This window comes from Aptenodytes forsteri, unplaced genomic scaffold (genome assembly GCF_000699145.1).
Source record: "Aptenodytes forsteri isolate BGI_AS27 unplaced genomic scaffold, ASM69914v1 Scaffold93, whole genome shotgun sequence".
NCBI lineage: Eukaryota > Metazoa > Chordata > Aves > Sphenisciformes > Spheniscidae > Aptenodytes > Aptenodytes forsteri.
In genome coordinates, this window is record NW_008794665.1 from 9710455 (window position 1) to 9723570 (window position 13116).

Sequence of the window (13116 nt, forward strand, 5' to 3'; positions counted from 1 at the left end):
GGTCCTTAAACCTTTAAAAAAACCCCCAACTTTTCTCATCAGTTGCCTTCCCTAGAGAAGCAGCAGCACATAAACTGCACAAGACCCTCATTCAAACAGTCTTCTGCTCTCCAAAAATGTGTATCTGTCCAAGCCTTTTTCAGCATCATCTTGCAGTCCAGGGACACCCAGGTGCCCAAGTTTGGGCTAGGAGCTCTCGCAAAGCAACCCAAGTCTTTCTGCTGCAAACAAACTAAGGGCCCTGTGCCTTCGTGTTGCCCTCCCCCACACTTTCCCCAGCTGCGGTTTCATCCCCACAGACCCTGGCGGACAAAGAACAAAAGGCGGCGGATGCCAAGGAGTAGGTTTTAGCTGCCCATGAAGCCTTCCCATTACAGCTGGCACAGCTGAGTAACGCTCAAAAAACCCAAGAGGCAGTGATAGGGGCTGTTTATCTTTTTATTATAAATTTAGTATGAATGACCAATGGAAAAGTCACAATGGAGTACCAAGAACGTTTTATCAAAATTTTAGCAGCATTTAAACAGTAATAGATTCCCAACCTCCTCCGGGCACCCCTTGCCCTTTGCCTCCCACCCACGAAACAGTAACCTTCACCCAAATGTGCTTTCCAAAGCTATGCAAGGGATGTAGCTAGCCATTTCCCCCCGAGCTGTCGTGAAAAAATCTCATCCCAAATGCTGGTTACCACGCAACCTCCATCCGTGCAGGGTGAGGTTCCCATTCCCATCCCCTCCTTGTGATCGGCAGCACGGTGGGAGGCTGGCAGGCTGTGGCGTGGGATGCGACTCGCCGGGGGGGACCCAGCATCTGCTCGCATCCTCGCCGTGCTCCTCACACCAGCCCCTGCGTGGGTCAGCACTCCTGTGGGCGCCCATACCTTCAACCACAAAACCAGGGCTAAGCCTGTTTCCTACCTGCTGCTGCCCTTTGCTTCTGTACGTGGGGGTGCCGTGCACCCCACAGTCCTGCTCCTGTACCTGAGAGTGTGTGGTTGTGGCTGGATGGACAGACAACGGGGAGACTGATGGTCCGTTCTCCCACTGGAATTGATAGCAGGGCAACCGGGAGCTGAGGCTTGAAGGGGAAAGGTAGAAGGCGAGCAGTGAGATACTTCAAATTCAACCCACAAAATGAAGTCGGTCTACTATCAGCTAATGTGGAGAACCGTGGTCTGCCTACTAAGTAACAAGAACTAACTTTTTTGTGTGCTCTTTTTTTTTTTTAAAGTTACATTAAGACATGAACAGTACTATCCCAGCCTCGCTGGCGAGAGCTTGGTGAAAGCAACGTTGAATTAGAGGTGGGGAAACACAACACATGCCCACACGTGTAGACAACAACATAATATTGGCAAGCTATTCCCCTGCTTCTTTGGTACTTCCTAAACTTTCTTATCCAAAATATATAAGGGAAATGCACCATCTCAAAGTTACTGTTTGTAAGTATTTAAACAGCCATAACCATCAAGCTATGATACACAAAGATCAATATGATATGAACAAAGTTATTTTATGAAAAGCACTTCTGCACATTTTATTTTGTTCCAGTATCTTAATAGCTTTAAAAAAATTCATGTTATGCAGTCCTGTACCTCGCTTCTTATATCAAATGGACAAGAAACATTTCCTAATCCATACTCTTCTTCAAAAGATTAAAAAATTGCCACCAAAATGATACACTATGTACAAATTTTACTAAATATTAAATTCTAGGCAATTATTTTCACCCCACTGATAATATAACTTAGGTATTGTTACCTACTATATGCATATATACTTCTTTAATATATAAGAAATGGCACCACATCACCATGTCACCAATATGACACATTGTTATGTACAGTAGATAAGAAGTTAGATATGGAAGATGGATCTTCTCCAACTGGTTCTTTCACGGGAACGCTTCTCCCCTCGGTAGTAGCTTGGCCATTTCCCCTTTTCCCAGCGCAGGAGGCTCTTCAGGCGTAGGGCAGGACCCCGTACATCAGCAGCGCCATCACCCCGGCACTGAACAAGCCAGCCACCGGCACAGTCACAAACCACGCCAGGAAGATGTTGCGGAAAAGGCGCCAGTCAACCGCTTTCTTGGAGCGGATCCAGCCAACGGCCACCACGGAGCCAACCTTGGGGAGTGCAGGGAAGAGAGCGGGAGACAGGGTGTGAGGGATAGGTCCGAGTGCCCATAACATGCCCACGGCCACACCAATGCCAGTCAGCTGATACCAAGCGATGCTCTGAGATAAGGGAGCCCCTGACGATGACAATGGCTCTGTTCTGGTGGGGTGGCAGGAGGGCGACAATTCCAGGGTGCTTTAACCTTTATTTTTCAGTGGTCTGTTTCTCATGGGTCTTGGGGTGAGCCAAAGGAGAATAAATATGTTTGTGGGTTTTGCTAGCTCCTGCTAGCTGCCGGATCAGCCATGAGTGCAATCGAGGCAGCCTTCCACCCGTCCAGCACCTGACTCAGTCTGTAGGGGAGAGGGCAAGCGTCCACTGAGTCTGGCCAGACTGCGGTCTAAATCATGAAAACACTGGGATAGTTGTTTTCAAGGCTTTGCTGGAGAGTGTGGCATGGGGCAGGTTGGGATAGTTAGTATGGTTCCCGTCGCACCTGCCTGTCCTCTTGCTGGTTTGGGATGTCCTGCCTGTTCACCCAGCAGCTGCTGAACCTCTGCAGCTTATAGCCCGGCATACGGAGCTGACTCCAAACAGCACCTATATATTTCAATAGTGTGGGCTATAAACAGGACAGCAATGGCAATGTAAGCAGCTGAGCCCACCCTGTAACAGTGACGGTAACTTGGCAGGGGGCACACAGACAGTGCAAGGTTAGACCCAGTACAGCTGCCCTACATCAAACTCAGCAGTCCGAGCCCTCCGAGGAAAAGCAGCCCTTTTGGACCAGCCAGCCAAGCCAAGCAGCCAGAGCTAAAATCCTCCCTGCGGAGAAAGACATCAGCCTGACTCTATGGGGCATGCAAACTGCACGGACAGCAAGAGGTCTGGCTTCAGGTGGGGAATGGATAAACCACCAAAATACCCTTTGAAGGCACTGCTACCAGGGCAGCTGGGTAGGTCAGTGTTTTTGAAGACAAAACACACCACGGTATGGGCAAAGCTACAACTTTTCTTCCTTGAAATGTATTTTCAGTTAATAAGCTCAGGTATAAACCCAGCATATTATCTTAAGAAAGAACAGGACTGACAAAAACATTTCTGGTGAAAAATGAGGCAAAAACTTCAGAAACACTGTGTTTTCTTTCTGCCCTGGAAGTGGCCCTCCGTGCCCTTAACAAAAACATGTAAATCAGTGCAAGTCTATTCAAAGCACACGGTAAAGCAGCAAGAAATGTGGAAGGAATATCCTGTTTTGAAGGAAAGGAAACTCCAAGACACAGCTGGGCTTGTGCTCCCTGAAATGCCATCCCTGCCTCCTCTTCCCTGCTTGTTTTCTTAATTGGAGTATCAGTCCCTGACTATAGATTAGAAGATGGGCTGCTCCCCATGTGTGGAACCAGGAAAATGCTAAATGCTGGGAGGACAGGGAAGCAAGGAGAGGTAGGATGGGAATATTGAATCCGCATCTTTTGTTAACACCTATTTAACTTCTAACTACTGCTTAACATTTCTTTTTGGAGGGAAGAGTTATTTGTGGAAGACCCTGTAACTCTAGGGAAATAAGACTCTCAAAAGCGCCTGTGACAGAACAAGGGAAAACTAAACTTGATATTCTAGGACTCAAAAGGCCTCGGTCTAAAGCTTGATCCAATAAGGAAATCTGTTAGATAATATTTAATCTGAATACCCCTTGAGTGGACAATACGCTATTCTGTATTTATGAGGTGCCTAGTTAAGAGGAACCCCACACTTCTGACTATATCAAAGCGTTAACCTGAGGAAACAGCATTTGGTTTTTCAGCAGCTCAGCTGTTAGGCTCTGCTTTACATTTTGCACATCCTTAGCATCCATCTGTCATGCTTGCAACAAGAAGCATTGCTTATTGAGCGAGCCTGCAGTCTACGTACGATAATCTCTGAGTCCTTCCTGAAATTTAAAAGGTATCAGCAATGATGGCATTGGTAATCTGTTTTAAACATTATTAAAGTTTAGTTTATTAATAGTGATTTTGATGGACTAGAGGTTAGGAGAGTAGCTAAAACTTGGGTGTAGGGACACTACACCATCTGCAGAATTTCAGATGATAACTACTTTGAGATTGGTTTGAAACCAGTGCAGTTTGCCTTCAGTATGCTCTGCTTAAAGCATTACAGGAATGCTTTTGGCTCTCTTGTTCCTGTGCAATGGCATATCATAATAACACACAGAACATAATAATTCCATCATCATAGCAACACAGAGAATATTTTTCAAAACCCCAAAATCATAATAGCAAAATGGAGCTGACAGTATGACCTCAGCAAAGTCGCTTTTGCACAGAAAAAGCATTTAACTCCTGCACTCTTAATTTTATCCGTATGTGAACATATTCAATGTTACAACTGAGAAATGCCTGTTTATTTCTACATCCTATACCTTAGAATAAATAACAGGCACTATGTGTAACATTCAATATTATCATTTGCCTACCTGGGCAGCAGAAAGGCAAGGTACGCATTCACACCACACCAGCTTTTCAGTGCTAAATCCCAAGGGAGGTTGAATGGGTGCAGGCAGAGCAGCCGAACACAGTGGCTACTGTGTTCAGACTCACAAATTCCTTCAGAGGCTCAAAAGGTTAGGTCTTTACCTCAGGCCCTCTTGACTTGGGAGGCTTTCAGAGGGACTTTCCCCTCCCCTTTGACTCGTCACAAGGACAAGGGTGCAGTTCAGGCTCTCAGCAGGCACTGAGCATGGAAAAGCTGCTGGGCTGTAGATTTAGGACAGGCATATCGGGCGGTGGCTACACCTCATGTAGACCAAAGCCTCTGATTTAGGACTGAATGCAACTCCTGATCTGAGAGGGCTTGACGAATCTTTATCAGAAGCTAATGCTTTTCTTCCTGCTACCAATCTCCAGTTTGCCACCACATCTGCTCCAAGACGTGAAAACTGCTGCTCAGAGCTTTCCTTCATACTTGGTCTCCATTTTTCATTATAGCCTATTATTTTACCTCAGAAAGGTCTCCCTCCACCTAAGGCGTTACATGCTGCTCCTTCTTTGCCATCAGTTTATCTAGTTGCTGCATGTTCAGTTGACTGACACTCCTTCGGTAGGGCTCCCACTTTAGCAAACACTATTTTGCTGTGGAGCAAATGCTGGGGAAAAGAGTAATTCCCACTCCCTCATGCTAGAGGCTTAGGACCAGGTTCACCTTGAACCCATTTTCTTTTTGATTTCTAGGGCGAAACAATTTTTCTGCTGATTTTTTAGAAGGCATTTCTGTCTCAGTGGCTGACAGCACTTTCAGAGAGGCATTTTCCCATGGAGTAAATGATATATAATAGTTCTTTTATTCCTCCACCAAGCCCTCGAAGAAAACAAGGAATACATCTGTTGCAAGTGTTTGCTTTATCTTGTGTTGATCACTTAGGATCCTCCAACTCAGGATCTCATTTTGCTGAAAAACAGAGTCAGTTATAATAATGTGACATCCTGGAACAGTCTAATCCTATTGCGAAGTGGATCTTCCCATTAAGAATGATCCACCTAATGAGATACAGCAAACTACAGGGAGCAGACACAGACTAACCACATTAACTGCTTTTATGGAAATATTTTTTAAAAAGAATTATTTTGCTCTGCAGTTAGAAAAGACCAAGCTTTTAACTGCATTGAGTCAATGAATACCTCCTAATGCCGCCCTCTCATTAGCTTATGGCTTCCGAGACATTTTCTTTTTAAATTCAGTCTATTTGTCTGCACCAAAGTGTATTTTGTCTTTTACAATGGTTGGCTAAAAGCGCTTCAGGCATGCAACTTCAGGATAATCAAAGCTGTATTATTCTCCCTGGCAAATTCTTCATCACGCATTTGATGTACCAGTCAGCTTAAAGGGAGGTGGTTTCAGGCTAGCATTTTTAGAAGTGGATCATGTGTTATTATTTTTCCCCTCCCTTCTTGATTCAGAGGAACCAGAGTTCAGCCAACGCCAGGAAATCTGAACAGCGTTTTAGAGCAGCTCAGTCTTGGCTGCTTCTCAAAGAACTCTACAGCAGAAGAAAGAAATGATTTTGCAATAGAGGAAGGCTTTCTGAAGAAATGGTTTTCACTAGAAAAAGGCTGATTGAACCAACTTGGGGCGTTTTGCAGGATGTGTGGATTTCATTGACTCTTTCACTGGAAACCAGGTCAATGTCACAGGCAGGGATGCCTGGCTTCTTGCTAGCCTGCCTGCCATGTCGTGGAGAAGTTAGCCCTGAAAACCTGCCTGCCCCAGCCCCAGCCCCAGCCAGAGCTGGAAGGGCTCCAAGGTCCCCAGGGTGCAGTAGCGAATCCTACAGGATCTGGCTCTTGTAGGGCTTGGTGGTATGTCCCGAAGCAGAGGGGCTTTGCCGCTCTGGGGTCTCTGATTTCGGAGGGGCTTCCCCATGCCCTGCCAGACGGTGAGGGATACAGATAGCTCTGCATGTCCAAGAGCTTGGGAGTCCATGGGGAAGCAAAGGAAAGAAAGACAGGATGTTTGACTCAGGAATTTCCTGGGGAACACAATTCCAAATTCCCGCTATGTTCTTCCAGCAGTGTAAATGTCCACATGCTCCCTGTTGCCTACAAGCAATATAAATGTCTTCTCACACAGCGTATCATATGACACAATTAAATTCTGCTCATTACCCAGCCTATATCTATACTTCAAACTGGTCTTTTTCAAAAAAAAAAAAAAAAAAAGCCAACAACCTTGTTCAAAGAACTAATTACAAGGGCCAGATTCTGTATTATAATGCACAAAAGTGAGGACAAGTTGGTTTAAAAGAAGAGAGACATTAAAATATTAGCTTAATGATGTAGCAGTGTTTTTCATACAGGTGGCTCTAAAATACACGTAACTGGGATCACACAAACTACAAGTCTACATTATTTTAATATGTCTAAATTAGTTCAATACGATCATGTAAGGGTGAAAGATGTTCCAGACTTTTGTGCAATTACTTATAACGCTGACTTTGCTTAGCCGTACCGGCTTTAAAAGCGGTCCTAATTATTTTGCAATCGCTGTCTGCACGGCGCATTGCATAGTAAAGGCAATCTGCAACAATCGGTATCTCTCGTATTTTGTTATGGTTTATCCTAATGATGTGATTTACTGATGTGATCACTGCAAACTCCAATACCTTGCAATGGGTGGAGCTTATTGGAATACCCACATTTGAGGCTACAAGTACCGTTAGCGCACACATTACTTCAATGCAAAATCCACTGTGAAGAAATAAAAAAAAAAAAAAAAAAAAAAAAAAAAAAAAAAAAAAAAAAAAGACAGATGGAAAACCTGTAGTAAAAGAGTTATATGCAGGAAATCCCATGCCATGCACTTATCAAGAAAGTGAAGTATAAATGATGAATGGTGCGCAGCCCCTGAACAAGGGAGAAACGCTACCCGACCAGGTTCAAATGGCACCGTCGGAGGAAACCAGGTTCTTCCTTGTAATCGTTTGCTTTAAAATTGAGGTCACGTTTTTGTAAGTGCTGTTTTTCTTTAACCACAGCTATGGAGTTCACGCTGTGCTCGATTGCAGCGACTTTACTGTGACAACTCCAATGCATTTTTTGGAAGCCTGATTATTTTCCAGTGTTGCTGGCACGACTGAGATGCGCTGATGCACCTCTGCCTAACCATCCCCCGTGAGCAGCTGTTTTCCCCTCACCGTGCCATCATCCGCTGGCTCGAGCGGCACAATTTTAAGATGAATAGTCCAGACTGCCTTGACTGCAGTCGCTGGGCAAAGGCATACCTTGCAGTGTGTAGTACTGACAGGAAGTCCAACATTGGAAGCTACCACAACTGTGAACGCCGAAGCCAACTCAATAGTGAATCCACTGCGGGAAGCATAAGAAAACACTTCACAATCACTCTCTGCATCAGCTCGGACTGATACCATGCAGCGTGCCGAAGTCTTACCCATTTCTTCTTTCGACTGTTTTATGTCCGACTGATTTTTGTCATAGGAATAAGTTAAGAGAACAAGGAAGGGCTGAATAATGGGAACGGCACAGGCTAGTCATCTGCAGTAACCTGGCTGCACAGCTCATTGCATCAGGGACTTTTACTACTCTACACTGCGGTGAATCATGCCTAATTAGTAATTCAGTTAAGCACCAGCAGAGGTCGAGTATGCCTTAAGGATGAAAATTACTGTAATAAATACATATGGTTTTAATAGTCTGAAGCGCACTGGGAAAGCCACTATAATCTTGCCATTTTCTAAATGCACCTTCTGCCACGTTAATTAGGTCATCAGCAGAAGACTCTGTTCACATAGACCTCTATACCTCAAATGCATTCAGTATTAGTTTACAGGGTTATCTTCTTTTCCTTTCTCTCTTTCTTTCTCTTTCTTTCTCTCATTCTTTCTTTTTCTCCTTTTCGTCGTTTTTTTCTTCAATTTTTTAGAAAGACAGAGAAGTCGAAGCCAGGTTATCATTAAAATCAAAGCACAGCAAATCCAGCAAACTGCATTACAAACAAAATACTGGAGCAGCAATTTCTCAGATTGGTTCACGCACAAAGTTCACACAACCGTAATGACAGCAGTGCACCTACCTTGATGGTGTGATTGGAGTGAGGTCTTTACCCATGGTCTGGATAACTCTTCTACCCCAGACCCAGAGACCCACACAGATCCCAACACCTCCATAAAACAGCAGCCAGATGGGAGTCGACGCTTCTTGCATTACACCACCTTGCTCGTAGATAAGCCAGAGCGCGACGAGGGGACCAATTGCATTGCTGGAGAAACAGAAAAACATCGCCCGAGTTACAAAAATGCAGATAATTGCCTTGAAAGAAGTCTCTTATTTTCTGCGTGATTTTTCTTCATTGTTTATGCAAACACTGCTCTGACTTGACCCTAGGCAACACCCTTTCTTGCTTGGAAAGGCTGCAGCAGGAGACTCTTATCATGTTGCTTTTTCAGTTGTCACTTCATCACTGATAACTATAGCAAATGCTGAAAGGAATTTCTCTTTTACAGATTGTTTCCTGAAATATCAGAGTCTGTAATACCTCATTATGTCTGTTCTGGGACAAAACCAGTATTTTCAGTACTGCGCTGAAACAATCTCAAAATTTACCAATTCGAGAGCTTTGCATCTTTAAAATTCAAGCATTAAACTATCTCTTTTCCTCAAAGAGGGAAATTAATGAACAAAATTACCATCGCAGACAAGAAGATACAAATATAATCTAGTCTGACAACCTCTAACGTTTGGAGATATGATCAGAATGCAGCCAGGAAGGTGACTTAGTCCTCTTCAAACGCGTTGTAGAGCTAGTTGGACTGGATCAGAGAGGACTCCTTGGTGACACAGAGCTTGCGTAAGCCCTTTTTGCTACCCTGCTGTTGCTATCTAGAAAAACACTGAAAGTCAGCAACACTGAAGTCCCCACTCCTAATGCAGGTCACCCGATATTGGTGGCTGGAGTCTCCAGTGCCTGGAGTGAGATTTCTGACTTTGTTTATTCTAAAAAAGCATCAAGTTTCTAGACATGAGAGTTAGAAGAAAAACTTGAAAGCTGGTATCCAGTTATTTTAGAGGCTTACATACTAAAAAGCAGATAACAACTTTGACATCCCTTTTTTTTTTTTGCAGCTCTTTTGCTAAACTGAGTAGCTGCTTGCCCTGCTGAGCAGCATTCATCCACAACCGAAAAAGCATAAGAAGTGAGGCAGCGCTACACTTGTGTCTAAATAATCAGGAGAAGAGCAGAGCAAACCTGTCCAATGTCATTCAAAAAGTCTGAAAACCAACAGGAAGCTCCCCTCTTTGTAAACTGATAAGGAGAGCAGGTCGCGGTGAGCACTGCAGGCAGGACCGACAGCTATGCTCGCCCTGCAGCCAGGACCAGCTAAATTTAGTTCCTGGTCTCGCTCCAAAGCACACAGATGGAGTAAGGGCCAGTTTTAACGTCAAATGTTGTGCAAACCAAGCCACTGTAACCGACAGTTAATAATTTACTTGAATCCCATCTTTATCAGATATGAGGTGCTAGGGGCTGAGTGCTAATCGCCAAGAGACGAGGGTCCTCAAGCACTGCAAAGCTCGGCGCATCTAAGCAACACGAGACCCTCCTTCTTTCTTCCGGTCCTTGAGAAATCGAGCTCTGAACCCTGAGAAGCGGTCCTGGAGCAAAGTAACTAGGAAGGAATTTTCCCTTGTAAACACACACAACAACATTCAAGCTGTGAGGCAAATGAAAATACTTGAAAATGCTCTTTGATATAAAAAGGAATGAATAATTCTTACAGATTTTGAGAAGGATGCTGGAAATAAATTAGTGAGCTAACATGGATAATAAAATCCGGTGGGTTTGAAGACACTGGGCAGTACGATGAAGAATTAAATACTCTTTAAATAAAGAGTGATTTCCACTAGCAAAAGTACTTTAAAATTCTGGTCTGATACTGTGCCTGATCATGCATTTGATTTGTTGAGTTTCTGCATGAGTGAAAGGACGGTATCTGAAAAGTCCTTAGTTGCCTAAATGCAAGAATTATTTTATCTTCAAGGAAGAAGAGATTCTTGATCGAAGCGTTTCTAATATTTTTAAGTCGATCTGCAACTTCTTTGCCAGTGTTTTCAGGTGTGGATTAAATTACTTGCACATTTAAATGACTTATTGTGCATAGAAACAGAAAGGTAATTCACTGTACCTTCAACTGATGGATGCAGAAGGATGGATAAAGGCAACTAAAACATTGATCAGATGAATAAAAGGGAAGACTGATCATCCCTTCTTATAGTCCTATATGACATGGGGACAACCTCCCTGTTGAAGACAACAGGTACATTTGGAGTGAGCCCAGGCACTGATTCCTGACTGTTCTGAAGAGATTATGGATGGATATTTGTCAGTCCTAATGTAAATGGGAAGACAGAAAAGGCTTCAAAAACTACAGCAGCAAACTATGCTCTTTTGTACCAAAATCCAGTTTTAATTATTTGCAAATGCTACACCTCTGTGAATCAACTAAGCTTAATCCTCAAAGAAAAGGTTATTTTCTTATCTGTGGCAACAGAAGGCAAGGCAAAACTCTGCTGACTTGTGCTCAGCCTCGGAGGATCCGAGTGGCTGATGCTGCCCAACAGATCAGAAGAGATGACACCGATGCCCACAGAGGCAGCACTTCTGATACCTTCCCTGTAGGAAAAGAAAGCAGAGGAGCACTGGATCTATATATGCTTGGAAAGGCAAAAAGGTAATTAACCGCATTTTCATTTGTGGGTATCTGCACTACTGGTTATCTATACCAGAGAACACATTTCTCCTCTCCCCGTAAATCATGTTCAATGTGACTTAAATGTTCAGCTCCTAGGGACAACGGCATCTCCCAGCCTGAAGACCTGCAAGTGGCTACCAACAGCCAGCAAACAGCAGTGGTGCACAGCTGGTGGCTCCAATCTACCACCGTCACGGCTCTTCAGAGGGCTCCTTCGGCTTCTGGATTTGTTCACCAATGGAGAACAACTCTAGAAGAAGCCGTTAGGCCTGTCCCACCACAAAACTGACAAAAACTCACAATGAATGCATCTGACTCGAACTGCAAAGTTTAGGATCTTGGTACTGCATATATCAGCTTCAAATCATTACCATGATCATGTGCAATCAACCATCCTTGGGACTAGGAAGAGTTCATCGATAGAAGACAATCAGTCCCAACAGGAGAGTAAGAGAGAAATAACACATAAAAAAAAAAAGGCATTGTTAGATAAGAGACTTTGCTTTGAGACCTTTTGCGGTTAACAGATGTCTCCTACAGCTGAGTGACTAAGTAGATGAACCATGAGGACACTGGCTAGACTGGGATGCGGCTTTCACAATATCTCCCCACTGGTTCTATCTCATTTGACTCAAGACATGACTAGCAGGAAAGCAGACCTCAAATCTTCCATGCATTTGGCTAAGACGCATTTCACAAGTCTATTTTCAAGAAGTGATTTTTCTCTTACTCTCCCACACGGCTCTTTTACTTGCCTTAACTAACTCTCCTTTGTGCTGGAGTTCCAAGTCTTATTCGTGGTAGTTTAGAGGGAGAACGAAAAAGCCTGAGATGGTCACCCAGGGGCTCTGAACCCCTACCACATCTATCCATATGTAAAACTGCCATTAGGTTCCTATGTAACTGAAGTGTTTTCGAGGATGATACCATATTATTTAGCTATTGAGTTTAAAAGCCAAGACAAGCCACTCCTGTCATGGTATTACTTTAGTTTTGTACACCAAATACGCGTTTTTGCCACTGAGCACAAGAGGATGGCCATTACGAGTTAATTTTAGGATGAATTTATAAAACATTATGGCATAAGAAACCTATCTCCTGAGTCTACCTGTCATGAAGTGTATTCTCCATGTCCAGTATTTTTCACCATCTCTGCCGGGCTCTACCAGCCCCAATTACTCGCAGGGCACAGGATTTTGCAGCAGGGGTGGTGCACAGGGGCTCTTTGCCTTCCCCGGCGGCATGATACAGGATTAAAAGCCATCTACAGTAATGCTCATACTTGCAGACGCGTATCACGGTGGTTCAGCGAAGTGTTGCTGAGTGGTTCTGAAGTGCTGTCTGACCCTCATGATGATTTCACTAGCTCTCTCAACTAATGTGAGTTGGCACAACTTCTCTTTTTCTGCTCACTTGTGCCAGTTGAGAATCTGTCCTGCACCATTTATAAAGCTGTTGTGAAAGATAGCATTTGACAGTGAATCTGAACTATAAATAGAGTTGGCTTCTGCGCTCCCCCGTGAGACAGATAATATTACTGACAAAAAACACCCCCAGATTCAGCTATCATGAGACAGGCTTAGAAATTACGGTTTCCCGTGTGCACACACACATGAGCAGAGATTTTTAGGTACCTTTGGATCACAAGTCCAGGCCCTTCTCTGGAAGAACAAGGACTACAACTTTTTTTTTTTTTTTTTTTTTAAAAAAAAAATAAAAGGTTTTTTTCAGAAATGAAAG

General features: G+C 43.8%; 1 protein-coding gene across 3 annotated transcripts in view; it reads right to left on the reverse strand.

Annotated features, from left to right (window-relative positions):
• Positions 1 to 420: 420 nt before the first annotated feature.
• The window catches only part of SLC20A2 (solute carrier family 20 member 2), a 40074-nt gene continuing 27378 nt past the window's right edge, over positions 421 to 13116 (reverse strand). For 2 of the 3 annotated variants that reach the window (XM_009273588.2, XM_009273589.2), the window contains 3 exons: positions 8700 to 8885; positions 7891 to 7975; positions 421 to 2125 (listed from right to left, as the gene is read on the reverse strand). In XM_009273588.2, coding sequence (XP_009271863.1) covers positions 1961 to 2125; positions 7891 to 7975; positions 8700 to 8885 — 436 coding nt within the window. In that variant the 3' untranslated portion in view covers positions 421 to 1960. The remainder of the gene's footprint in view (positions 2126 to 7890; positions 7976 to 8699; positions 8886 to 13116) is intronic. The other variant, XM_009273590.2, reaches the window with a different exon arrangement.